This window comes from Hyalella azteca, unplaced genomic scaffold (assembly GCF_000764305.2).
Source record: "Hyalella azteca isolate HAZT.00-mixed unplaced genomic scaffold, Hazt_2.0.2 contig11415, whole genome shotgun sequence".
Taxonomy (NCBI): Eukaryota; Metazoa; Arthropoda; class Malacostraca; order Amphipoda; family Hyalellidae; genus Hyalella; species Hyalella azteca.
The window spans coordinates 43,190-69,561 of NW_025941414.1; the positions used below are offsets into that span (position 1 = coordinate 43,190).

Below are 26,372 nucleotides of genomic sequence, written 5' to 3' on the forward strand. Positions count from 1 at the left end.
AAAATAAGTACGCTTTACAGTTTATTGCCTGGTGGCAGATAAAACCGAGGCAGATTTTTACGAGCTATCAAAAGTGTGTTAGAGCAACCGATCACATTGTCATGAATGTCTGAGTATAACTCAAAATATGACCAAACTTTTGGTGAGAAAGTTGAGCAGCCTTTTACTAGGTATAGTATTTTGATCAGTAATACCGCATTGACTTCTCAATCAACCAGTGAAACATCAAATTGCAACTATTTACAGACCTTAGACCATGTATACGATGAACTGACTCCTCATGGGACAATGAAACTCATTTTTGGGTTTCTTAATTTGGATATAAATCAATAAATTTTCATTACAACGAATAATATTGCTTGTCAATATTAATATTTTGTTCGTTTACTGTTCACCCGTAATAATGTATTTCGGTGACTTTCATGTTGAACTTACAATTACTTCCTCTATTGCGAGTAAGATCGCAATTAATACATTATCTTACAACCGACATTTAAAAAATAATTAAATGAATCAATATCAAAGTTTTTACGAGCATGATGTTCAGGAATATATGTACACGTGTTGTATTTGCATGATAATACGAATGAAACTTGGTCGTGAAAATCGATTTTTTGAAAAACGATCTGCACCACAAATATATGATTGAAGAATACCGATGACACGACTGCTGAGTAAAATAAATAGAAGCGAAAGTAAAATTACGATATCGTGTATTTATTTAGAGTTCGTTCAGCATCTCGACAAGATAAGTCATCATCCCACGACGTCTAGTGAGCTATGTGTTAAATGTTTGGTAACAGGGACACTTTTCGGGTCGGGAAATCAATTGCATTGATGTTTATGCACTATCGCCGACATTGAAAGGTATTAGCTCGTAATAAAACTGTCAGTGGCACAATAAACTTCTTCGTTTTGACGAAAGCGGTTTGAAGATGTCACCACTTGTTCAACATTTGTTGGAACAATTTTTGGGACATTATTTTCATCGATGGGAGAAGATAATTTTTCTTACTTATAGGTTGTACCGAGAATATATTTTCCTTAGGCTACAGCCAGTAAAGCTGTTGGAATAGAAAGATTGAATAGAAAGATTATTAATAGAGCATTTAGACACGCAATTAATACGGTGGGAAAATTAAATGTTTTTATTTCGAAAATCCATGATGCATTTAAGCCGCAAAATGTGTATGTTATCCAGATTAAATTTTAAATAACAGTTTTTCACAGTTAAGCACGTAAATGACACCTCAAAAACAAAAAAATTTCGTATGATCGGCATGTAAGACATCATATTCTTTTTCATGCAGAAATTGCTCAGCTATGAAATTTAATTGTAAGCTAAATTTCAGAGTAAAACTTCAATAAGATTCATTTCGTCAGTACAGGAAGCGAAGCAACCCATTGTAGATGTTATTTGTGTATCAAATGCAGTATACTGTATTTCATACAGAAAGACTTTTATTTTGCTATTGGCAGTTACGTGTTCGTTTTGTCGTCACTTGAGACATATTGTTCTCACATTTCAATTTATTTTTGTTTATTGACATCCAACGGAAATCTGCCAAGCAATAACTTGGCTGGTATAAGGATAGACAGCAGACTGTCCAAACTGTCCGTTTACCAAAAAGCTTTCAACTGAAGCAAAGGTTCGAAGTTTTGCACCGAAATGAAAGATGGTAAGAAAGAATCATTTGTTACTTTTGAAGCATGTACGATTGCGATGGATGCATGAGGACTCGGTGAGTTATCGGTTGGAAGTTTATTTACGAACTCGCATGCAGCCGACATCATGCATGAACGATATGATGCAATACGCTGTAATAATAATTCAATCGAGTGCTAAAAGCAGTCCAGTTTCCAGCTGTCACTGATTTTTTAAGAACTATTCAGCAAATTGTTAAAGTTATTAATAAATCTTTATAGCTAGTAAGAAGCAATGGAAATTTGCATATAAAAGGAAACAAGTGAGGAAGCTTCTGTTTTGAAGGAATATTCGTAACGTAAGATTCGTAACGTAAGATTGATCATGAGTCAGACATTTGCCTACGAGTTAAATCACAAATGATAGCTTCTAATGATTTCACGGCCATTTTTTAGCGTGCACAAGCGTCGTATTGTATTGGAAACATTTGTACAGATGAGAATTAGATTTACTTATGCGCAGAAGTAACTCGGTGAAATTGTTTGCTATGTTCAAAGTTGGAAAACTATAATTAAATTTGAACTGTACATGGCTCACTTCCTAGCTTAAATAACAAAAAAATGGGATAATAGTTGTTGAATAATATGTAATACAGACAAGCAGACACAATGTAATAAAGTTGGAGATCATAGAATAGAGAACTGTATTATTTCTTTCAATTCCAAACATAGTGAATTCATTCATCTTATTTAATTCGGAAATTCCGATATAGAGTTACCATTTTGAATATAGGAAGAAGGATTGGTAATTAAGAGAAGCAGAAGGTGATGTGAAGCAGAAAGTTGATGTGATTTATGAGGGTGTGGAAACTGAAGCGCCATGTTTGACACTCGTGTCATGGAGTTATAGTTTCTGCTGACCACAAGTCACATGAGAGGCAGTCGAGATTTTCTGTAGAGCCTGTGACTCGTGCTTCTAAAGATCAGGAAACGCGTGGCCTTATTTTGAGTTGTCTTTCCCAAACAGTTGTGCCGAAATTTAATGCGTTACGTCAAAAATATTGTGCTGAGCGTGCTAAGCTGAAATGCTCTGGAAAATTACAGCGGAAAGTTCTCAAAATCTCATTCTTCCGTTCAAAGATAAATAGCAAAATCAATGCTTTTATAAATATATATTTTGGATGGGGTTAATTCAATGTGTTGCTTTTTCTTACAGCATAAGTAGCAGGAATAAAATTCATTCCGAATACTCGCTTTACTTTCGTAATTATGTCCAGATATACGCACCTTCTGTTTGACGACCAACCAAAAGTCTACAAATTGTCTGATGGTATTTTGTTTTTGGCAGGGGAGGGGGGGGGAGGATTTAAAATAACAAATGCTTTATCACTTTCTAAACATTTCTCACTTCCATCCACACTCGTGACCCTTGCTTGCTTCTCATAAAAAATTTCCCCAAGACAAGTCATTATTTTCGTGGCGTAGCGGTCCGTAGCAATGGATGAGACTCTTGGAGCAGACGAGGGTTCGAATTTCAAGTCACCTGTTGCGTGTGTCAGTGAGGGACTGAAGTGGTCAAGACACTCGTGAGAACATGACCTCTGAGTTCAATCTCGTTTGGATCCAAAGAATAGTAAGGTATTCTTCACTTCAACGTTTCTTCTAGACATAAATGTCAATTTGTATATATAATAATCATTATAGTGTACTCATCACTGGTTTCTGCACTGATAATTTCAAGGAGCGCAGCTCTGATTTAAGAATACCCAAAGAATAATTTAATCCATTTAACAGGACAATTTCGTCCGCATATCAAAAATGAAATTTTGAGACCTGAGCGATAGCAAATTTTCAAAAGCTTGTGGGATGGTAGCGTGGAAATTGCATCAAAGAGTGCACCGTATCGAATCATATTAACTCCTCTGAACAGCTTCACCATTTCCACTATAATATAAATCAACATAAAAAAATCAATCAACATTACTTACTTTAAATTAACTCAGATAACGATTAAAAAAAATTGAAATTTAAAAAGTAAAAGTCTTTACATGCGGACATATATTACGAAACTCAAAACATGACAATATTTGAGCAAAGTGACCCGAACAGGCAAGCTGTTCTCTCGTTCTAAATATGCCAGTAAAAATACACTAGACAGAGCGGAGGTGTTGGTTCTGAACTTCAAGGGTTGTTTGCACAAACCTTTACGGTTAAGACTAACGCCTTCTGACAAGGACTAAGGACCACTCGATGATCAGCGCTACACAACTAAACAATAAATGTATGTACATCAAGATGCGCTACACAGGAAAATTAACACACAGAGCAATAAAATCGGGGAAAAGTCATAAAGGGGAATTTGTCAAATTCGTTAATCATGTCAAGCGAACAAAAAAGTTTTCCGGAATGTGTCGCATCGGCAGGTAATATTGTTTATTTTAATTTAATCTAAAAATCTTTCTTATATAAATGAATTCATTGGTATTTTAGAAGATATTTCAGTCAAGTTAGGATTGCTTCTCCACAGTTTTGGCAGATATTAACTATTACAACTAAACTTTTTAATAAACTATTATTAATTATATTGACAGATATTAACTATATTAAATAACTCACTGCCAGTTTCATTCTTACAGTGGGATAGTATATACATGGATTTTTCATAAAGTTTGTTTACAGAAACATACCTTAAGCTTCATAACAATATTTTTCCCAAGAGCTCATATATAAAGGTTATTTGTTTAAGTTTTTGAGCTGACCCAAATTTGTTTTAATCAAGTTTATTCTGATAAGCATGATCTTCTTAATGTTGACAAGAGAGTTCCCGAATTTAAGTATGACATCGGTTCGATGCAAGTTGTTGACACGAGTCTGGCATGTATCATAAAATTTGATGACTGATGGTAAACTGAGATAAAAATTCATGATGTTTCTCGCTGCTGCAAAGCAGCGACTGATTAAAGTTGGACTGGGTGTGCTTAAACGTAAGTAAAAAAATTTTGTTTCTTTTTTTAAAGTGACAAAATAACTTAAACTTTTTCAAAAGAACAAAATTAGCATGGCTTTCATCATCTACGAGATGTCGATCGTGATATGACTTGCTGATCGTAGTATGAAACGATGCATTTATTTGATGAGTGAATGATTGCAAAAGATTTTGAAAAACTTAACTCAAACCTTCTTTAGCTTCAGAAAAATACTTCTTTTAACTGAACACGATGTCTAAATGATTAACAGCAAAGAATCTTGAAAATATCGTTATTTGGAATAACTTGATCATGATATTGATAAGTGTGATGCATTAAATTTCTTCACAAAGAGTAAACTTGAATTTTTAGTTAATACTTACTAAAATTTTGCTTTCAATTGAGGAGAAACATGAAACGAAGTTTTTGCCCGCATCTTGACGAAAAATTATTCATAAAAATCCACACCATTACCCGAGTTCCTCAGTAGAACGGCTTCAGAGTTTATGTGTTTTTGAAAGCCCTCACTCAATAAAATCTGTGAAGTGGTTGCTTCGGGGCGTAAGTCAATCTCCAGACTTTTAGCTCGTGACCTAATCAAGCTTTTATTGCTGCATCGCGCTAGAAACACTCTAGTCTGACGCGCTCGCAAGTCGTAATTCGGAGTTCCTATTAAACGTCTATGCTAGCAAACCAATGAAGTCTGCAAATCGACCAGAAACTGTAAGTCTTCTGTGTGGACAATCCAATAATCGAAAATTAATAATAAATCATTAAGTTGTCGCTCATGCTAACGTAATTTCAAAATTTATCTTTCAATATTATTACTATCACTCGTTTTTGATGTTTCGCATATCAATTTAACTGCTAACTAAACTTCATTTAACTTACTCAATTCAAATTTTTAATTGTCTATTCTCTTCGCTCTAAACTATCACATATGCGGAAAATAGTCATTGTACTTATTTTTTATTCATGAATATTGTCTATGTATTTAATAGGAAGATTTAGAGCATCTTATAGGAAGATTTAGGGTATCTTATAGGAAGATTTAGGGTTTCTTATAGGAAGATTTAGTTTATCGTATAGGAAGATTTAGCGTATCTTATAGGGAGGTTTAGGGTATCTTATAGGAAGGTTTAGGGTATCTTATAGGAAGGTTAAGGGTATCTTATAGGAAGGTTTAGGGTATCTTATAGGAAGGTTTAGGGTATCTTATAGGAAGGTTTAGGGTTTCTTATAGGAAGATTTAGTTTATCGTATAGGAAGATTTAGCGTATCTTACAGGAAGGTTTAGGGTATCTTATAGGAAAATTTATCAGGCAAAGAGTGGTAAATGAACGAGAGTCAGTTTTCCATGTAACTCGCCACGCACAGTACGAGTGAGCGAGCCTTCCAAAAAAGTTGACGTTAGTAAACATCATGCCAGATTAATTGCAGCGTTCAAATGAGTTAGCCGTTGTGTTGCAGGAAACATTAAACATGGATCCTATAGAAGATTGTATCCGTCGAAGTTATTGCGATAATATTTGGTAGGTCATTTATCTTATAGATGCTGACTGTAATCTTCAAAAAGACAAAAATAACCGGTTTAACGAAAGTATTAAGAAACCGGCTCATAAGTTTGACCTAGAAGTTAGCAAGATGATTATTGAGCGTTATTTTGGTTAACTTGATTAACCGACCTAACACCGAACTAGGAGTTGAAAAGCGAAGTGATAACTATGCAATCAAATTTCAAGAGGTAGAAAAAGAATTCTTGGTCTTATACCAGTTGTCGCGAGGCAGTAATGGCTAAAACGAAATTAATTTCCCTCTTGCACGTATGATCAACAACCACACCACCAACATGAGCTCTGCAGGTCGCACTGGCGCCGATATATTCACCAACACTTGACTTGTTTGGGCCGAGCGAGGCGATAACTCCGTGAAATGAATTGCAAATGGGCGCTTGCTGAAACGAACAACAAACGAGCCTGGCAAGTCGCCGAGTAAAAACCTAGAGGCGGATATGAACGAAAGATCTTTATTCCTTTGCAGATATTGATAATTTCTTAACGTGCTGATAACCATTACGGATATTTAATATGATGAAAATGCAAAATTAAATACAATGCATCCAATTCATTTTACTTGCAACTATGTAATCTGCCGTTTAAAAAACCATTAGTGTTTTTGTTTCTGAAGCAATAATTCTGAATGTTAAACGAATTACTGCTATAAAAGTATTACAAGTTGATAATTGAATAAATATAACAGAAAATTTTCTATAGGAGGCAACATTTTTTATCTTTGGAAATAATTGGAATTTTGAGCATACGAAACATATAACATATTCAAAATGAATGAAATTAATACATAATTTAAAATTTTCGACTTGAAGGCATGTGTCTGGTCAAGAAATTTATTTGAACCAGCTCATAACCGACCCGGAAGCAATTACAACATCTACATAGAATGACCTAAGTTCTAAGTACCTATAATTGATTTACAGCCACCAAGAATGCGTTAGCGATTTGCGACTTAATGGAATAGAGCAAAAATTACTTTTATTAAACCCATAGAGTAAAAATTAATCATTAAACCCATAAACTACAAAATATATGAGACATCGAAGTGAAAACCGTAGGCTGGGTCCTCAACAGGGCTAACGAGCTCCCTTCACATCCCCTCACAACGAGCTCTCCTCACATCCCTCACAACGAGCTCCCCTCACATCCCTCACAACGAGCTCCCCTCACATCCCTCACAACGAGGACCCCTCACATCCCTCACAACGAGCTCCCCTCACAACGAGCTCCCCTCACATCGCTGCGTCGAGCGTTTTCCCAAGCCCGGCAGCCAATGAACGTCCGAGTTGTAATCGTCCGCTCGTTTGGCTCGTTGAAAGGCTAGCCAATCACCGTCACGCTCGTTATCGTCAACTCTGAGTACTGTTAAACATTTTCCTATTCGCTATCTAAACGAGTGATTTAGCATCCTCGAGAGGTCCCTACACAGGGTTGGCGATGAATCACTTCTCTATGGGAGAATATAATTCGTTGCGATATATGAAAAAGCTATAGCGCTTATATAGATGAGCTGCTTTCCCAACAACGATCGATGAACGAGCCCTGAGATGGTGCATATGAAAGAGTCCGGTCTCTCATGCTTAGGCTCCTTACAACCGAAGTAATTTGACGGTACCAGCCCTTGGGACTTCTATCAATTACGAGTCTATCACTTGTAGAAGTCGTTCACGACTTGATATCTAATTGCCACTCTCGATAAGCGCAAATTAGTGGGAGATTTCGTTGTAGCGTTGGAAACTTAAATTCATCCAAGTACATCCATGCTGATGCAAATAAATAAATACAATAAATATTGTAAATAAATATTGTATATATATTAACCTAAAGGTAATGTTAAGAGATATTTTGTTAATTCTTGTTTTGCAAGTCAGCGTCATTAGAGATACTTATTGACCTCTTAATATGAGCAAATTGTTTCTATCTGTCAATAAATATATCATACATCCTCCAGCTCTGGTGCCACAATAATAATAATCACTTGATCAATAACCCAAAGTGTTAAAGAAAGCAAGTAAAATGCCTAGGCGAATAGTGTATCACATTTACCAATAATTATCCAGGATGTCAAACCTGCACAATTCAAGCAAGTCTACCTAGCGATTATAAATGCTAACCATGCAAAAGCTCCGAAAAAAAACCTACACTCGCTCATGTCGAGTGTTGAAAAATTTCCCTACGACGCCAAAACAAGGAAAAATGCATGATTAGAACGGGCGCCTGCAGAAATGTCGCTTTCGTTCGCAAAATTGACAATTTGTTCCCGTTTCTATGGTGAAGTCAGATATTCTGTGCTTGTGTGATCAATAATGTCACTAAATAGGTTTAAAAGGTAAATATAATTATCGATGCGGAGAACACGTGAATTAACGCTAGCGGAAATGACACCGGAAGTTTATTAATTTTACCAAATTATCCTAAAGGAATATTTTTTTTCATAGACAATAGAAATCCTTATACAGTGAGTCGTGATCTAAAAATTTCATTGAATTTATATTAACCCACTCAGTTCGATTAGTTTTATCAGAATTTCATACTAGATTAGAAATAAATATGACAAATTTTACTTACTGTATTAACAGCGCAGAGGTTGTAAAAGCCAGGCAAATGGATGCAATTGTTAATGATGACCATATTATGCGTTATCAACAAATTTCACTCGCTCACGCATTTATATTTAATTTTTTATTGCAAAATTAGTAAAAAAAATCTAATGCATGACACCATTATATTTTTATTCTGTGTAAAACAAAAATTGTAAAGGTGACTAAAATCAGATTATTTTACATTAATCAGAATAAATGATATTTTATGGATGACGCGATTTGACTGGTAGAATGGATAGAAGGGACAGGGGGAAATGTGTGATTTCCTTCAATTACTTTATACTACGTACTCATAATGTGTAGTAAAAAATGATGCTTCCCTTAATCACATCCTGAGAGCGAATTTGTTAATCTTCCTGATACAATAAACGGGCTTATGTTGCGCCATACGTCGTTTTCTTCTAATCGATAGCTATAACATTACTTACATTAGTATATTAGATAGGTTTTCATTTCCAACAATCACAGTGAAAGTTCAGAATTTTTAAAAAGCTGCAGTTAGCTATAACATTACTTGAATCGGTATATTAGATGGGTTATCATTTCATTCAATCATAGTAGAAATTAAGATTTTTTTTAAAAGCGCTGCAGTTAATGAAGGGTATTGTTACCCATTAATAAGTGTAACCCCAATTTATTCGTATATTTGTATATACGTATACAATTCGTATTTTTGTATTCGTATATACGCATATTCGTATATTAGTGTAGTGTAGGCTGGCAGAATTTCTTCTTTCAAGCAAATTTTGTTAAAGACCAGAGAATTAGTTTTATTTATTAGCTTCTTGTTAGTTTTTTTCAATAAGTCGTACTAAATTCTTCGTAGGTGTTGGAAGATTGAAAATTAAATTACCGATAGACATTTTTAATATTGAACGACGTTTCAAATGTACAACATTCATTTTCAAGTTAAAGACGCATTGAGTAACGAAATGTGGGTTGACATATGTACGAAATCAAGTAAATTGGATACCATTCAAATAATGCTAAAATTTCGTTAATGTGATACTATAGGAAGATTTTACAAGCGCAAAAAACTACTCGGAAAACAATCTCAAAGTTCTGACGAAGCCGGTGGTTTGAAGGTTGATAGCTGGAGTCCTCTCCTTAACGATGAGGGCCTCAGCTATCGTCAGTCGTATAGGATCGTTCAAATATTCGTATATTTGAACGATTTGATGGCCTCAAGGCCTCGTTACAAAGTTCGCAGTCAGACAACGAAAAAGTGAAATAATGTTCCCGTTAATCACGGGAATAAATTAATAGATTTATATCATGGAATTAAATTTTGCAAGGCCCTCTAGAAGTTAATCTGATACTAAATTTATTTCAAACTCGAAGAAATCGTTCAACTGTTGGAAGAACATTTCTTAAATGAATTCATATTTGATCAGACATAAAATTAAATCAAAACTGGAAGAAAGGAAATGAATCATTGAGCTTTCTGAAGGCAATTTTCTAAGTTAAAAACAAACTGGGAAACTTTTGGTGTATAACTGAAAAAATTGGTGCAATACTAATGTAAAAACAATATACTTCGTATAATAACTTCAACCCAAACAAAGGCGGGGTTGCAATTAAGTTTAACTCCCATACAAAAGGCAGGGTTTCAAGTTCAACTCCGATATTCCCAGCTTCGTGCCCTTACTTGAGACAGCAATAGGATATTAAGTTCTGAAAAATCACATTCAAGTAGCTGTAAAGTTCTTAATTCAATATACCAAGTACCACCAGAGCAACAACCCACGTAACATGATCACCATAACCGCCGCTCTTGTCGGTCCACGCGGAGCAGCAATGGGATATTCCGGTATGATTTAGATTGGTGGTGGCAAATTAGTGAGCATAAGGTGTGCATTTACTAAGTACGGGCTACAATTTGCAATGATTCACAGCCTGGGGTGCCGACAGCGCCGGTCATACTAGAGGAAGGAGGTTTGCCTCCTCACGTCCATAGAATAAGTGTTCCATGGTTTGAAAACCATAGAATAAGGGTTTTTCGGGGTTTTAAAGCCAAACCCATGGTTTTAAAACCATAGAATAAGTGTTCCATGGTTTAAAAAGGAAGCTACTTGCACAAAACCGCGGCGAGAAATTGCCAAGCCGACACTCTAGTCCTAGTGAGTGGAGCTTGCTTCATTTGAAGCCAGCGTTCGATGGCTTCAATGAAGCGTAAAATGAGGCAAGTTTGAATGGGTGGATGAGCTTATGATCGAGAGTAATTTCAAATTTTAGTGGGCTCAAAATACAGAGTTTAAGAAAAATAAAAGAAATACCGAGTTTTGGATCGGATAATTAATGTGATCAGAGGAAAGTACGAAGTACGCATAATTTTAAAATGCTGCCTGAATTGTTTCTTATGTCCTGTTTAACGTATTTAAAAGACAAAGACCAGGCTTGTGGAGTAGTAAAAATATCACATAGACTGAATAAATCTTAATTTTCATACCAAAATGTTTTATTTCTGTTATATTTTACTTCATGAAGTCACATGTTTTGAAGCAGACTTGTCTCAAAGAATCATTTGCTCCACTGACGCAGATGTGAAGCTCACATATGTTCACTAATTTTTTTATCACATTGGTTACTGGTGTTGAAAACTAAACTTACCTAACTCCTATTTTTAAAAGCCCTCAAAAATCTAACTTTAATGGTGAGTTTGCTTTGCAGAAAATATTCGTTCTCAGATATTATGTTAATTTCAAGTATTCTTTCTCAAATATTATGTTAATGGTAACATAATAATTGCTAATTAACTATAATGCCGTAATGTTAAATTACGAGAGACACTAAAAATATTTTTAGTGCATTTGAAATTCTCTAACTTCGCTTCTATGACTTGTCCATGATCAGATGTCATCATGCTCCGGACACCGATGAACTTCACGTTATTACTATTTTGCACGAACAATAAAACATAGTTGTAAGTCGAGCGGCCACACACACAGCGGTAGCTCGATCTTCACAAGCAGCAACTGCTAAAGTATCGGGTGTTCTCGATAACACTTTAGAGGTATAATATTATGCGTCATAAAGGCAACAGCTTGTCATTGCTACAGCCAGCCATAACGTGGCTACTGGGCTTCGTTAGGGCAATAACAAATTGTGTCTGGATATTGTTCTCGTACACGCGACTGAGTGAGTATCAGTAACATGAAACTTTTGCAGAGAATAAGAATTTAAAATGATTATTATGAAGCGTCAGCGTGAGCTGCATGCAAATTTCTTGCAGCTTGCAATTGAAATTTATTTCCTTTTGGGTCCATAGTGTAGCATTATAGAGCATCGTCTTCCATGTACTGGAACTTTAATCGATAGGAATTCTGCATTATAGGTTTCGTCGAAAATGAAATTATTGATTTTGGTTGTCATCGTCTGTGATAAACTGTCACTAACTGTAGTTCATTAACTGCGATCTGCACCAATATATAGTCCAATAATTTGATTAGATTTTTGTTCTTCAATCAAGCAACAATAAAACCATTCATACTGTGCTCGCTATGAAAATTGTGCATGAGTGTCTTAATTAAGTCATGGATGAATAGAAACCGTGCATTTAACAGAAGGAAACAATAGAAAGTTATCATTCGATCGAAGTTTTTTAGATAATGAATCACTTTTTTCATGCAATTAAATGTCCCGAGCACTTATCTGTATCGATGAACTACTTTTCAGCACTTGTGGAGTTTCATTCGCGGAAGTTTTTTTACGTTAATATTACTGTACCACAAAATGCCCGTTTCATAAAGCATGGAATGGCTTTTTGACTATTTTAACATTTCTATTATCCCATTGTTAGTTTAATAGATCTTAAATAAGAGAAGTTTGTTAGGATGCAGCGAAATTAGAAAAGGAAAGAAGAATATTGGAAATATTTACAAATAAATTCAACAAACTTATTGTTCAAAAACTTTTGTATTCATTTGCACACATGCAGGAATAAAGTAGAGATTTCAGCAGAGCTTCTATAGTGATCAGCATTAACTAGCTTAGAGGCCGTGTACAATTTTATTGTATAATATCAATACGATATCGTTGAGAAGTTCCTCAATATATGAGCAGGCTCACCCCCGTCGATGCTGAATCAATTTTAAAAATGTAATTGAATTCAATCGATTTTGAATATCTTTACTTGAATTATGATGTTTTTAATAATGATAAAACTAATTTAGTGGTATTCTGCTTCTATTTTCGGAGAATAACTGTTTTCGAGTTACCCAAAAATAGCTATAAACGAATCTTGTGGTCGTGATGGTTCATATCTGAAATTTATGTAAAGTATTTACCATGAAATAACAGTTAAGATGGTTGATGGGAAATTTCAAGGAAATAAAGCAGTAAAAAAAATAAAATAAAGAGGTATTGAAGTACAACTTCTTGATTAATCAGACTTCTAATTAGCTTCGTGGCAAACAGGATATACCTCGATGCGTTTGTCCCATGCATTTGTCCATAAGACAAACAAATTAATCAAAGCGATTCTGTTGAGGTCACGTCGGCTATTCAAGTCGTGAGGCCTTAATGAGGCTCAGTGCTCTACCAGCAACACCGCTAATGATGCGGGTGCCGTTTACTAATAATAATGATGCTGTAGAGATTAATTAATGCAGGGCACGTAACTGCAGGAGTCATTTGCATTTTTAGACAGTCAGCATAAGACAAATGAAACGAGTTTTATAATGATCAAATGTCAAATGTTTCTGTAGACAATTAAGAAATACTTTGTTTAATGTATCTTAGTGATACTTTACAGTCTAAGTAGATTAGAATATACATCGAGACACGAATTGTGATATTAAAAGAAGATGGGTTTTGTATTGAAATTCACTGTGTGAATCGAGCTGAAAGTTTCTTATTATATACCTTAGAAGGCGTGGTCAGCTAAGGAGACATAACGACAAGTGAGTGTAATTGCTAAGTTGTTCACGTACGCGTAATGTGCGAAAATGTGATGATGCAGGCAACGTTTTACAAGTTGCGGTCGGGCTGCGTTTTGTCTTAGGGCGGTCAGATGGAAGGCTTTGGGTAGAAAAGGTGGTATTTTGATGGACAAAAGCAGCAATTCAGTCGTCAGAAGGCAATTGACGCACGTAAAGTGCCTAAATTACTGCAGATAAATAGGAGTAATTTATCAGAAGTAGCAGGGCTGGCATTCGTTCATCAAGCTTCCTCTTCCTCTCCCGTTAGCGCCAATTACGGCAATATTGACTCCTTCCACCTGCCTGTCAAAATTTGCTCTCACCCAACACGATCAAAATAGACTGTGTTCTTGATAGCGCACGGTAATTAGCTTGACAACTGTGAAAGTTTAATAGAGAAAATAAGCTTCCAGGCGCGATATCACACCAAGAACCATTGAACGGGATCATTATGTTAAGTTTAGTGGATGGGATGACACGTTATGTTATTAATGTTATCGCAAATAGCCATTTTTAGGGAGGTTGGTTGTAAGCTTGAGTAGGAGGAATTAATGATAGTGAAGGCAGCTAGAAAAATTATATTTTTTCACTTTCCTGTATTCAAACTCCTGAAATTTCTAATTTTACTTACGATGCAAGTGATATAAAGTATACCGTAATGAGTAAAAGCGAGCATAAAAGGAAGAAAAGTATTAAAACATTCAAGTATTAATCGCAACAAAAATTTTTTCCCATCCACCTCTATATCCAGGATCATTCATTGCGTTCAATACTGTCTCATTGCTTCATTTTTTGAACACTTAAGGGATTTTTTGCCGCTTGATTGATTGATCAATTGTTTGCCGATTGATAATTTATTGAAAAAATACTTCAGCGTCATGAATTCATTTAACTCTCCTACACGACCGCACAAGAACGGCGTTTTTCCACTCTCATGGAGCACTGACATGGAAACTTGCTGTGCTCATCATTGAATAAATGAGTCTCATTGCTCAGGGAGGACGCTTCACCGTAAGCAGCACACATGTGCTTAATTAGGCATGTCGTCGATCAAGTCTACAACGCATTCTTAACACCTAATCATGCTCCGTGCTGCATGCGCAGGCCGATGTGCTTGAATGTTATCGCTCGATCTGGACACCTTCACTTTTTAGCGCATTTTCTCATTTATGGAAAAAATGCACTATATTGTGCTCGCCATGTCCGTCTGTCCGTCCGTCCGTCTGTCCGTGACCTCAAGTTTTCGTCGACGAGAAAATGCGCTCTCTGTCACTCACTGCAGTGAGTACTGAGTTATATTTTTTAACATTGCGTTAAAACTGTCATTTTCTGACTTGAATTAACAAGCTTATCAAATGAATTACATAATACACTTGATATAAATATTAAATGATACATTTAAATGAGGATAATTTAGAAAATTCATTAATGTAAAGTTCCAGTGACAGTGACGTCAAAAAGTAAAACACAATTTTGAGTTTCATTTATATGTTTCTACAAAAAATGATAATTTACAAGTCGGTCCATTAATAAATGGTCATATTTTGAAGCGTATGCCACATTGAGGGATGGTAATAAAACTATACAATCAGACATAAAAGGACTCATACAAACGCATACAATATTGAAGTACTGATTTCAAGGAATGAATTGATAATTGCCGTTACACTTTGTAACGTTTCAAATGTAATTTGCTGTGGAACACAACTCGAAAAGAATTATAATTTTTAAAATAGAATAAAAAACGCATGCTTCGTGATCTGAATGTTTATTTTAATTTTGTAATATCGCGTCGTCAGTGTTTTAACTGATAACTATCGAAGAACAATCAATCAAAAATCAAAATTGATTATTACTTTCCACTCAAGGCGACTTTATAATAATAAAGTCGACTTTATATTAATAAAGTAGACTTTATACTCTTAGGCGACTTTATATTCTTCTCTTTTTTCTATTCCTGCTTGTTTCTGAAACCAATCGATCAACCGGTGAACCTATAAAACATTTTGCGCGAGTAAACATCTTGTTGCAAGAGTTGTGAAATGCGCGGCCCGTATGCCGGAAAATAGAAGTGAGGCGCGTTTAGCGCATTCGCCACACCTCAGTACGCTGGATCATCACGGCCCGGTGCTTATGCTAACAGTTAATAAAGAGATCCGGCAAACCCTTCATTATCGTCCCGTAAACACCACTATGATAATTAGATTGAATTAATAAGCCAAAAACATCGTCCATGAACGTCAGCCCGCCCCGATGGATGCTCCGCATCAAAGCGCTCGAACGAACAAGAACCGCTAAAGGAAAACTGGCTTACAGCGCAGCGACGCCCTGGTAGGCGAGGCTTGCTTCAAGACATACGGAGCCTGAGATTACAGCTTCACGACATACGGAGCCTGAGATTACAGCTTCACAACTTACGGAGCCTGCAATAACTGCTTCACGAAATAATGAGCCTGAGATTACTGTTTCACAACATACGGAGCCTGAGATTACAGCTTCACGACATACGGAGCATGAGATTACAGCTTCACGACATACGGAGCCTGAGATTACAGCTTCACGACATAAGGAGCCTGAGATTACAGTTTCATGACATAAGGAGCCTGAGATTACAGCTTCACTACATACGGAGCCTGAGATTACAGCTTCACGACGTATGGAGCCTGAGATTAAAGCTTTACGACATACGGAGCCTGAGATTACAGCTTCTCGACATAAAGCTCCTGAGATTACTGCTTCACGAAATACGAGGCCTGAGATTACAGCTTCACGATATATGGAGCCTGAGGTTACAGCTTCACGACATTCGGAGCCTGAGATTACATCTTCAGGACATACGGAGCCTGAGATTACTGCTTCACGACATAAGGAGCCTGAGATTACTGCTTCACGACATATGAGGCCTGAGATTACTGCTTCACGACGTAAGGAGCCTGAGATTACTGCTTCACGACATACGGAGCCTGAGATTTCAGCTTCACGACACACGGGGCCTGAGATCACAGCTTCACGGCATACGGAGCCTGAGATTACTGCTTCACGACATACGGAGCCTGAGATTACAGCTTCACGACATACGGAGCCTGAGATTACTGCTTCACGACGTAAGGAGCCTGAGATTACTGCTTCACGACATACGGAGCCTGAGATTTCAGCTTCACGACACACGGGGCCTAAGATTACAGCTTCAAAACATACGGAGCCTGAGATTACAGCTTTACGGCACACGGAGTCTGAGATTACAGCTTCGCGACATTAGGAGCCTGAGATTACAGCTTCACGACACACGGTGCCTGAGATTACAGCTTCACGACATACGGAGCCTGAGATTACAGCTTCACGATATACGGAGCCTGAGATTACAGGTTCACGATAAACGCGAGGCTCTTGCGCCTGAGGTTCCAGCTTCTTGACGCGCGCGGGGCTCTGACGCCTGAGACTAAAGCCCCTTTCACACACGACGTGAAATGCCGCATGCGTCGACAAACACGCCGCGGTATTTGCCGCGTTATCATTCACACCGGACGGCAAATGCCGCATGCGTCAGAAAAACGCATCGGTATTTATCGCACAATCATTCACATATCATAAGAGACGGATATTTTCGCTTGAATCTATCAGTATTGCAGTGGCGTTTTTCGAAATTGGTTTGTGAGCTCTATATAAATAACTGCTCTAACTTTATCAGTTTTTGTGAGCTCTATATAAATGGCTGTTGCCGCTGTTATAACTTATAAGTAAGAAATAATAAGGCTCTTCTGAAGTACTTACTGCAGGAAAGACAGCAAAGGAAGAAAAGAACGCGGTACTGGGTTCACTATACAGTACATTTAAGACCCAATGCAAAGAAGGAGAATTTGCCACACTATTTGAAAAAATGAAGAGGACATGAAGCCAAATTCTTGAATTATTGAAATTAGTCTTGTTTGGATTTCTCCGTATGTCGGCAGAAAGTTTCGAAGAATTGTTGTCTGTACCAGACTAACCGCTGTCTGCACCATACTTGGATGTGCGTCAAAAAATTGCTGCGTCAAAAGCCGCACAGTGTGAAAGATTACATTGAATACCATTGCAAGCTAAACTGTTGCGGCAAATGCCGCGGCAGTTGGCTCACACGCAGGCAGCATGCGTCAAATTTGAAGCTGCGTTAAAAGCCGTCGCGTGTGAATAGCAGTAAAGATTACGTATGTCCGCTGACGTTCGACGTGAAATACCGCTGCGTGTTTTTTGACGCATTCGGCATTTCACGTCCTGTGTGAAAGGGGCTTAAAGCTTCACAACATGCGCGGGGTTCTGACGCCTGAGACTAAAGCTTCATAACATGCGCGGGGTTCTGACGCCTGAGACTAAAGCTTCACAACATGCGCGGGGTTCTGACGCCTGAGACTACAGCTTCACAACATGCGCGGCAGCTATTTTGGAAGCTATTTTGAGAATAAAAGATAAAAATATTGAAAATATTTTAAAAGCCGCTGGAAAAATTTCATATTTTAGTTTCGCACAAAAATTTAGCGCAACGAATGTACTCATGATTAACGGAATAAAAAACTCTATATATTTCAAATTAAAATTGGTTCAAACAATGGGGAATAACTTTTGTGTAGCACTCAGGCAGGAAGCTATCACCCTGATATTTAGTCGGCCAAGTTCTATTCATCTTCATAGGCTCTTCTGAAGTACATAATTGAGCCTAATCATAAATCAGTCCACCCACAAGCTCCTCTGGATTCCGTAAGCCTGAGCAATGTACTAATCGCGTCCAGATTCTCAGCTTCTAAAGAACAAAGGTTATCAATTAAATACTTATTAATTTGTTTAGTGTATTGATTGATATTAAAAAATTTTTACGTATTTATTATATTAATAAATAATTTAATGATTATTTATTTTTGATCAAGATAATTAATTAAATTAATACTTCAAACAAGGCCGAGAATTACGCTAAGTCTATATTCCTTAATGAATTACGCTTATCTATTCCTTAACAACAAGCACGGTTCTCCCGTTAAGGAATAGATGATAAGAAATTTAATGACCTCAATTAACTGGCTAATGATTCTAATAATTAATTTTGTCAATGATTGTTATTAAATAGTCATTGAGGATTCATTCATCGTCTATTATTCGATAAAAATGCATTTTGATTGACCTAAATTCCGATAAAATTAATTTCAAATTACCTGTGTGTAATTATGTCTCATTAAGAGTCGAGGGCGTGTTTGTTCTCGTTAGAAATCAATGATAAATCACAGAAGTCATTATTAATGCATGACGCTTCTCTTGTCATTTTAATTGCATCTCAATCATGGCAATGATTCTCTTTCTTCATAATTTAGAACAGTGATTTCTCTCCATTAATTCAGGAAGACATATACAAACAACTTGAATGCTTTGAATGTATCTCTTAAAATACAGTGAATGTATCTCAAGTGTTTTGCTTGTGCACGTATGCGAAATTATGAAAATATTGTGTTTCGTACATTTCTTCAACGTAAATTTACGGAACGTCTGTTCTGGAGACTATGAATTGGGGTAATAAGAAAGAGAAATGGTTTGCTACTCAATGGATTACTCGTAAATTGCACTCTATGTGGAATAAATACGTAATAAGGCCCAACCACTTCAGAAAAAAACATACCACAGGGTGATTATTCACCTCGTTTCCTATAGCAAATGGACTGAGGCCTCGTAAGTTAGCGATGATTTATGGTTCAGGAATTCCATGCAATGGCCTAATTGATTCTGTTAGCAGACTGGGCAGAGCGCGAGGCTTCTAGAATTATTTGCAACGCCTTGATATTGACGTAAAATTCAGGGGAATAGGGCTTTGTAAAGCGGGCACAAAGGAATGAGAATTACGAGCCTTTAGGCGTGAAAAAAGAGTCGCCAATACTGAAATGTATATTTTTAGTTTTTAAAAGTTGGATGTCTTAGCTTCGAATTTTTTCAAGTATATTTTTTACTCTACAGCATGTATTTAACTGCATTTGGCTTGTTACATGAAAATGAGTTCAAATTGGATGAAAATGTGACAAATTGATGTTACATCCAATCAGTTACATGAAAATGGGCTGCTATGCAAGGACTGCTTTAAAAACATGTGCCAGCATTATGGAAGACGCTTGGTAAATAAAGTTAATTAAATTATATGCATTTATAACAAACTATTATATAGTTGCGAAAGTAGTCGCGTTTAAAACCTGTTGAAACATTGCTGTTGTTGGCGAGAATAAATAAGATTCCAGTGGCCGCACTTTAAATGGGTCTGGAATTTCATTTCAAGTTGGGAAAGTATTGAGAAATGAGGTTGATAAGGGTGAATTGAAATTGAAGTACCATCTTTCTTTTTACACGAGTAAACTTAAAAAAACTGAAATAATGTCTCCCACTACTTTTAAATTGGAAATTGAACGGAAGTTCAATGCTATACATGATTTTGAATATTTTTTCCTAAATTAACGTAGTTTAATTTTAGAATAGTTAACGTAATTCTTGATGACCAGACCACAAAATGCAAGAATTATGTATCCCACTTCAACCCCAGGTTCCTCTGCTAGTAGTTCATAATGTTGAAATAACACTTTTTTGGGCAATAATAAATGTTAATTAGAAAATTAAAATTTGATTTATGGAACAGGACGAAAATGCAATGATAGTTGAAGTTTGATATTCACTGAATGAAATCTTTCGCTTTAACAACGCGCATTTTAAACTTATCAGTCATGGAAAATCTAGGTGCACGTGTAGCCTCGACTGCAAATGAATTTTGCAGCATTCAGAAGCTGAAGTTAATTAGGAGCCGTGATTAACTGATGCATGTACACCTGCGCCTGCTGCATGTCCATGGTGACAAATTGAGCACGAGCTCGTCAAACTGCCACTAGCAATGCGAAGAAAATCAATAGAGTTCACTCTCTAGTTCTTGTTTTCAATTAGCTAATTGCAATTATTGAACTAGAGTTATGTTGTATCACAATTGGAGAAGCTTCTTCGGAATTACTTCCGAATATATTTGAAAGCTGGTGAATGATTAGTTGATATATCGTTGAAAATACCGATGTGATTCTTATGGAAATGTGAAATAATGACGGAAGAGCTACTCCCTGAAAGAATTGTAAGATGAACCGCAATGACAACGAAGCACAAATAAAAATAACCTAATTATTTCGATTTTTTTCTTAGAGGATGGTGTTGTAGCAATGGAAATGGTGCAAATAACTTTTCTAGGAAGACAAACACCAACATAATGCATCTCAGTGGATGAGGTGAAATGGTTGCAAAAGTGAATGCCGGATGTTCAAACCGGATATTTTTTTAGCTGATGGTACGGTCGCTAATGTTCGGAATTAAATAATTTTGTAAGAGGGTAGCAGTAGCAGCAGGAAAGGTCTAAAGTTACCTATTTAGTTATACAAACACCAACAAAATGCATCAACGAAGCCCAATGAATGAGGTGAAATGATTGCATGCTGTAAGACGGTAGCAGCAGGGAAGGTCTAAAGTTACCTATTTAGTTATACAAACACCAACAAAATGCATTACTGAAACCCAATGGATGAGGTGAAATAGTTGCATGCTGTAAGAGGGTAGCTGCAGGGAAGGTCTAAAGTTACCTATTTAGGTATACAAACACCAACAAAATGCATCAACGAAGCCCAATGGATGAGGTGAAATAGTTGTGGCAGGAGTTCACCAGCAAGGAAGGAGCAAGAGTTATCCCAGAGGTTAGGTGGCACGACTACAGGCGAGTGAAGCGTGCGCGGCCGCGGCAACCCGACACGAGTTGGTTCATCTGGCGCTCGTCTCTCGTCACCTCGCCCGACGTCGGGAGAGCGAGACTTACCTCTGCTGTTAGGTCAGCTGCTCTCGCAAATATTCTCGTTTTTTTTAGTGACCATGAAGAAATTTGCGGTAAATTGATTGCAAATTGCAATGTATACCGGGTTTATGTAAAATAGATGGTGCTAAACCTTGAATAATAATTACAGAATGGTTTGGCCATGTTGGTCAAGTTACCCGTAGACGTGAAAATAGTTTCCATCAAACAAATTTTGTTGATCAAAGTAATTTAGTCGAATCATCCTTTTAATGCAGTCTTTTTGTTTATAATTCTCGTGAATAAACAAATGAAATAGCTTAAACTGTTTTTCCCATTCAGATTATAAACTCCAATATTGTTTCAACTTTTCTAATCCCCATGTATTTAGAAGAAAATGATATCAGTGAAAGCTGTAGAGAAAATGAGTTGAAAATTTTCATCTCATTTTGTTACGTACGATGTGCATGTTTTAAAAAATAGTATGGAGCATGAAAGTGATCAGCTATAATCGTCAGCTTAAAACAAATATTCTTGATGCACTAGCATTGATTTTCATATATCGGGGCGCTTCCGTTAACAATCGTGTGCAAGATATTTTCCAGCTTTGGTAAATGAAATAAAGAATTGACAGTCCTCAGGGACTGTAATTTCAATTATGCTTCTCTCTCTTGCAAAAGTATAAAAGTTGCATTGTGAAACCTGAATTAAAATTTTCAAGTTTTGAATAACTTGTTTCCTATAAACTCTTGTAAAATCTTGAACATTATTAATGGCGAACGATTAATTATGATTATTAATCAAGTTCAACAAATATTTGCCATTGTTTAGCGATCTTTTGTTTCAGGAATACTCTTGCATGAATATTATATTTGTTATAAATTACATGGAATAATATTATAAAATATCACCGTAATTTTTGAGTCCGGAAAAATTTTGAAGCAGGTCGAGGTATCACAGATATCGAATGGTGCCTGAATAGCAACTGAAGTAGCATGACTGTCACCAGAAGTTAATTTATTGTTTCAAAATTGAGGCAAAACACAAGCGTTCTTCATGATGAATTCAAATTTAGACACAAATCTTTTAACTAATTCCGGCATTTTACTCTTCTGTCAAAAGAATAACTTTCAAACCGGATATTTTATTTAGTTGATGGTACGGTCGCTAATACTCGCAACTAAATGGAAATTTCCATCTCTGCATTCATATAACGAGAGAAACGCGCAGCGATCGGCGATAATATAAAAATCATATGATATACAATTAATTCTGTTTACATTTGAATTAAACCCTGGAACTGTACACAAGGTAGGAAGGCATATGAATTCGTCTCTGCACACAAGTGTCACACAATGCAAATCAATTTAAAATTACTATCTAGACATTAATCTTATCTTCGGCAGCACACTTGTTAAATGTAAATTAGATGGAATTTTTAATCGATACAGAATTGAAAAATTAACAAGTGAAATTGAGACCGGAAAATGGAAAATGGAAATTACAATCGAATTAATGTCATGATTTAACTCTGTCTTATTTATTCATCAGGTGATGAAATTAAAATCGATCTACTTTCACTTGGTACTTGAACTCCCAATAATTTACTTGCCATTACCTTATTTCTAATGGAGAGTTAGTATCCCTATCTCAGGAAAATTTTCATACTCGTACATGAATTTCCTTATGATATAACATAAGGCTTTAAAATTTCATAAACAGGCATTAAAGCTTTTTGTAAGCTTAGATCGGAGTTTTTAGTGTACACCGTTCCATTATAAAAATTAGTTTATTTTGTATTGTTGTTTGCTAGTTTAATTATTCGTAAAATCAAATTTACACGTAACATCATTTTGTTTCAGTTGAAAATTGTTTTAAATAGCATTTAATTGTATGTGAATATTTATCCGTCAAACAAACTCTTATTTTTGAAAGTTATTGTTAGTATTACACAAAATTGTGATTGATTGAATTGTGTTGAAATTGTGAATTGTGTTATTACACAATTAGGAAATCAATCGAGAAATATAACTAACCGGAAGCTAATAAAATAATTTAACCGAATTTGCCACAATTACCATGATTGTTAGATGTTCCCTGCTAATCTAAAAATACATAAATTGTATGTTCACACAACAAGGGCATTATATAGAGAAGTATAATGGAATGAGAGAAAAATCTTTAAAATCTACAGCAAAACAAATATTTCAATTAGATAACCTGAGTGAGTAATAATGTTAATTGAATTATTTTCACAGAAGTTGGAATGTTATTTCATTTGAAAGCATCATCGGAATGATAATTTTCAGTACTGAAATAGCAAACTTAATAAATTGCATAACCTACATGATAAACACACAATTATTAATAATTGAAAATTGTATCAAATAGAAACATGATAGAATTATTTTCTGCACAAAATCAACCTCTGTGTGGCATCGTACTTGTCAGGATTATAAACAATCATTTTTTACTACAAAATCATTTTGATACCACAAAACTATTTTGATATCATGTATCAAAATCATCATTATTAATTGTATGGAATCAGGAATCTGGTTTAGAAATAAGCCACATAGCGATGATACGCATAATACCGTGCTAATAGAAAGCCAACCTCGGAGTTTATTATAAAATGACCAAAACATCATTGATACTTCAGACTATTCTTCAATTTCAGTGCGACATTGGAGAATAAATTAATTGTTGCACATATATTCAGGGCATGGGCAATGTGAATGCTATGAATTAATAAATTTATTATTAAATATTAAGCATAAACACGTGTAGCATCCGTCCGAAACAATTTTTCAATCATATCACTTTTAATGAAAGCAAGCTTTGATGAAAAACAGTAAAGTGTCCTAATCATGCGAAGCTAGTTCATTTGATGAATACTGCGGTGAAACTAACAGTTCGATTAATGAATGAAAACTGTTTTAAGTGATATCGTTGCAAAGCTACTTCGCTGCCTTAGTGGAAACAAAATGATTTTTGAAATGGAATAGAGAAGAAGTGAAATAGCTTTCAGTTCAACATTAAATTTTAGCCACTTTTGCATAAGCAGTGACAAGCTTCTGAAAGAATCGTTCTTAATTAATAACAACCGCAATAATCTGTTCATATTTCCTGTATGGAAACAGATAGAATTAGGTGCTTTCTTTGTATTAAAAAAATTAATTTTGGAGTGAATTGGTTGTCAGGCTGTAATTGCCCGTGAAAAACATATGATTTCTCTAACGGAGCAAAGATTAAATAAAGGAAAAAAATCTTACATGTTAGTATAATAATCTTGCTGTTGTACGAAAGCAAAGCGTCATTTTGGACCGAATGGAAATATACTCGAGCGTTTCCTAAGGTTAATTAAGCCTGATTATGGTGTTTCATTTAAATGATTGTTGTTTGTTATTAGGAACATTTCTATATTTCTATAGTATAACAAATGTGGAAAATTCTTCTGTCAGCTCCGTACTAACATTATATTACCGATGCTCAGTAGCGTTTCTTAAATAGAAAAAGTAACGGGCAAATGCCTGCAAAGAACAATGACTTGCACACGTACGTGGAAAAATGGTTAAATGAAATTTGGTTTTTAATAAATCTAACCTGCAGTGGAGCCGTTTTTAAGGGCATTGAAGGTGTTGCTTGTCATCTGGAAGAGCGCGTCTAGCGGGTTGCCGTCTTTACCTCGAGCGGACGACGCACTTCCTTCCGACGCCGGCCTCGGTGACCCGATCGCTGACGAAGACTCAGATGAACACAAGCTCACAGTTTCGTCTTCATCATCTTCGTCAGTATCCCAGGGTCTCACTATTCTTCTAGTGGCTAAGGCTATATGTATGGATTGTGCGTGACTATGACTCGGTGGGTCGTGACTTAAAAGGTCGTTAATAGAAAAAGATTTCACTCCACTAGCGCTGGCAGGAGGCGGCTTAGAGTTACTTATTCTAGCGGACTGGTCAGGCGATGGACGATTATTTAATTCGTTATTTTGGGGTGGGGAGCAAGATTCATCGGCGAGATCTTGTTTCTGCAAATGGATCATTCTTAGTTTTTTTAAAGGTTTAAAATATTCGTCATCTGAATGAGGAGACGATGGCGCTTTACATAATCTCGAAGTACTCGGAGAAGAAGGGGAAGAGTGATTCAGCGGTGGGGTTTGTGATGGTGTAAAGCTAGGGCTACCGCCCACGCTAACATCGCTGTAGTCGCTCTCACCTCCGTCGTCATTCGAACACGATTTTCCGGCCATGTCATTCTCGGTATTTCCTTCCGTGTCTCCCGACTGATCGTTGGACGTATCACAGGCTGCCGGGGATGATGATACACTCCACTTCACTGTATCCACTGCACTCATCATGTCAGCTAAGTACACCTCGCTACATCAAACTTCAAAGATCAGATTATAGGACCAAATTAATTGACACACTTGCACCACAAACACCGCCATCCGCTCGACCGATGGTCCAAATAACGTTACGAATGTCAGCAGATTAAGCGGCAAGTTCTTTCCCAGTTCGTATATTGAGGAACCATTCACTCGCCTCACCAATCAGTAGTAACTCTGAAATTTCCCCGCGGACTTTTATATCACACTTTTCTTAAATTACAAGAGGCTTTATCGACAGCCATCCTCCAATATTTGTTCTACGCACCAACTGTTCGGCATTTGGGAAATGCGGCGGCAAGCAATGAAAAGCGGGAGGAGTTGGTACATGAACCCGCCTTGTATATTAAGGCCCGAACGTCCATTGGTGTTGACCCTCACAAAACAAACGAATTTCAGGAACGCCTCTTGAACGCCCTTGGTTTCATCGTCAGCCTCTGGGTGGCAAGCCACGCCTTTGGTTTTC

The 26,372-nt window shown here is 36.3% G+C and overlaps 1 protein-coding gene across 1 annotated transcript in view; it reads right to left on the reverse strand.

Annotated features, from left to right (window-relative positions):
• Positions 1-26,160, reverse strand: part of LOC108666052 (transcription factor LBX1) — a 28,727-nt gene extending 2,567 nt beyond the window's left edge. Inside the window, exon 1 of the mRNA XM_018152857.2 lies at positions 25,126-26,160. Coding sequence (XP_018008346.1) covers positions 25,126-25,879 — 754 coding nt within the window. The 5' untranslated portion in view covers positions 25,880-26,160. The remainder of the gene's footprint in view (positions 1-25,125) is intronic.
• Between the last annotated feature and the right edge of the window lie 212 nt (positions 26,161-26,372).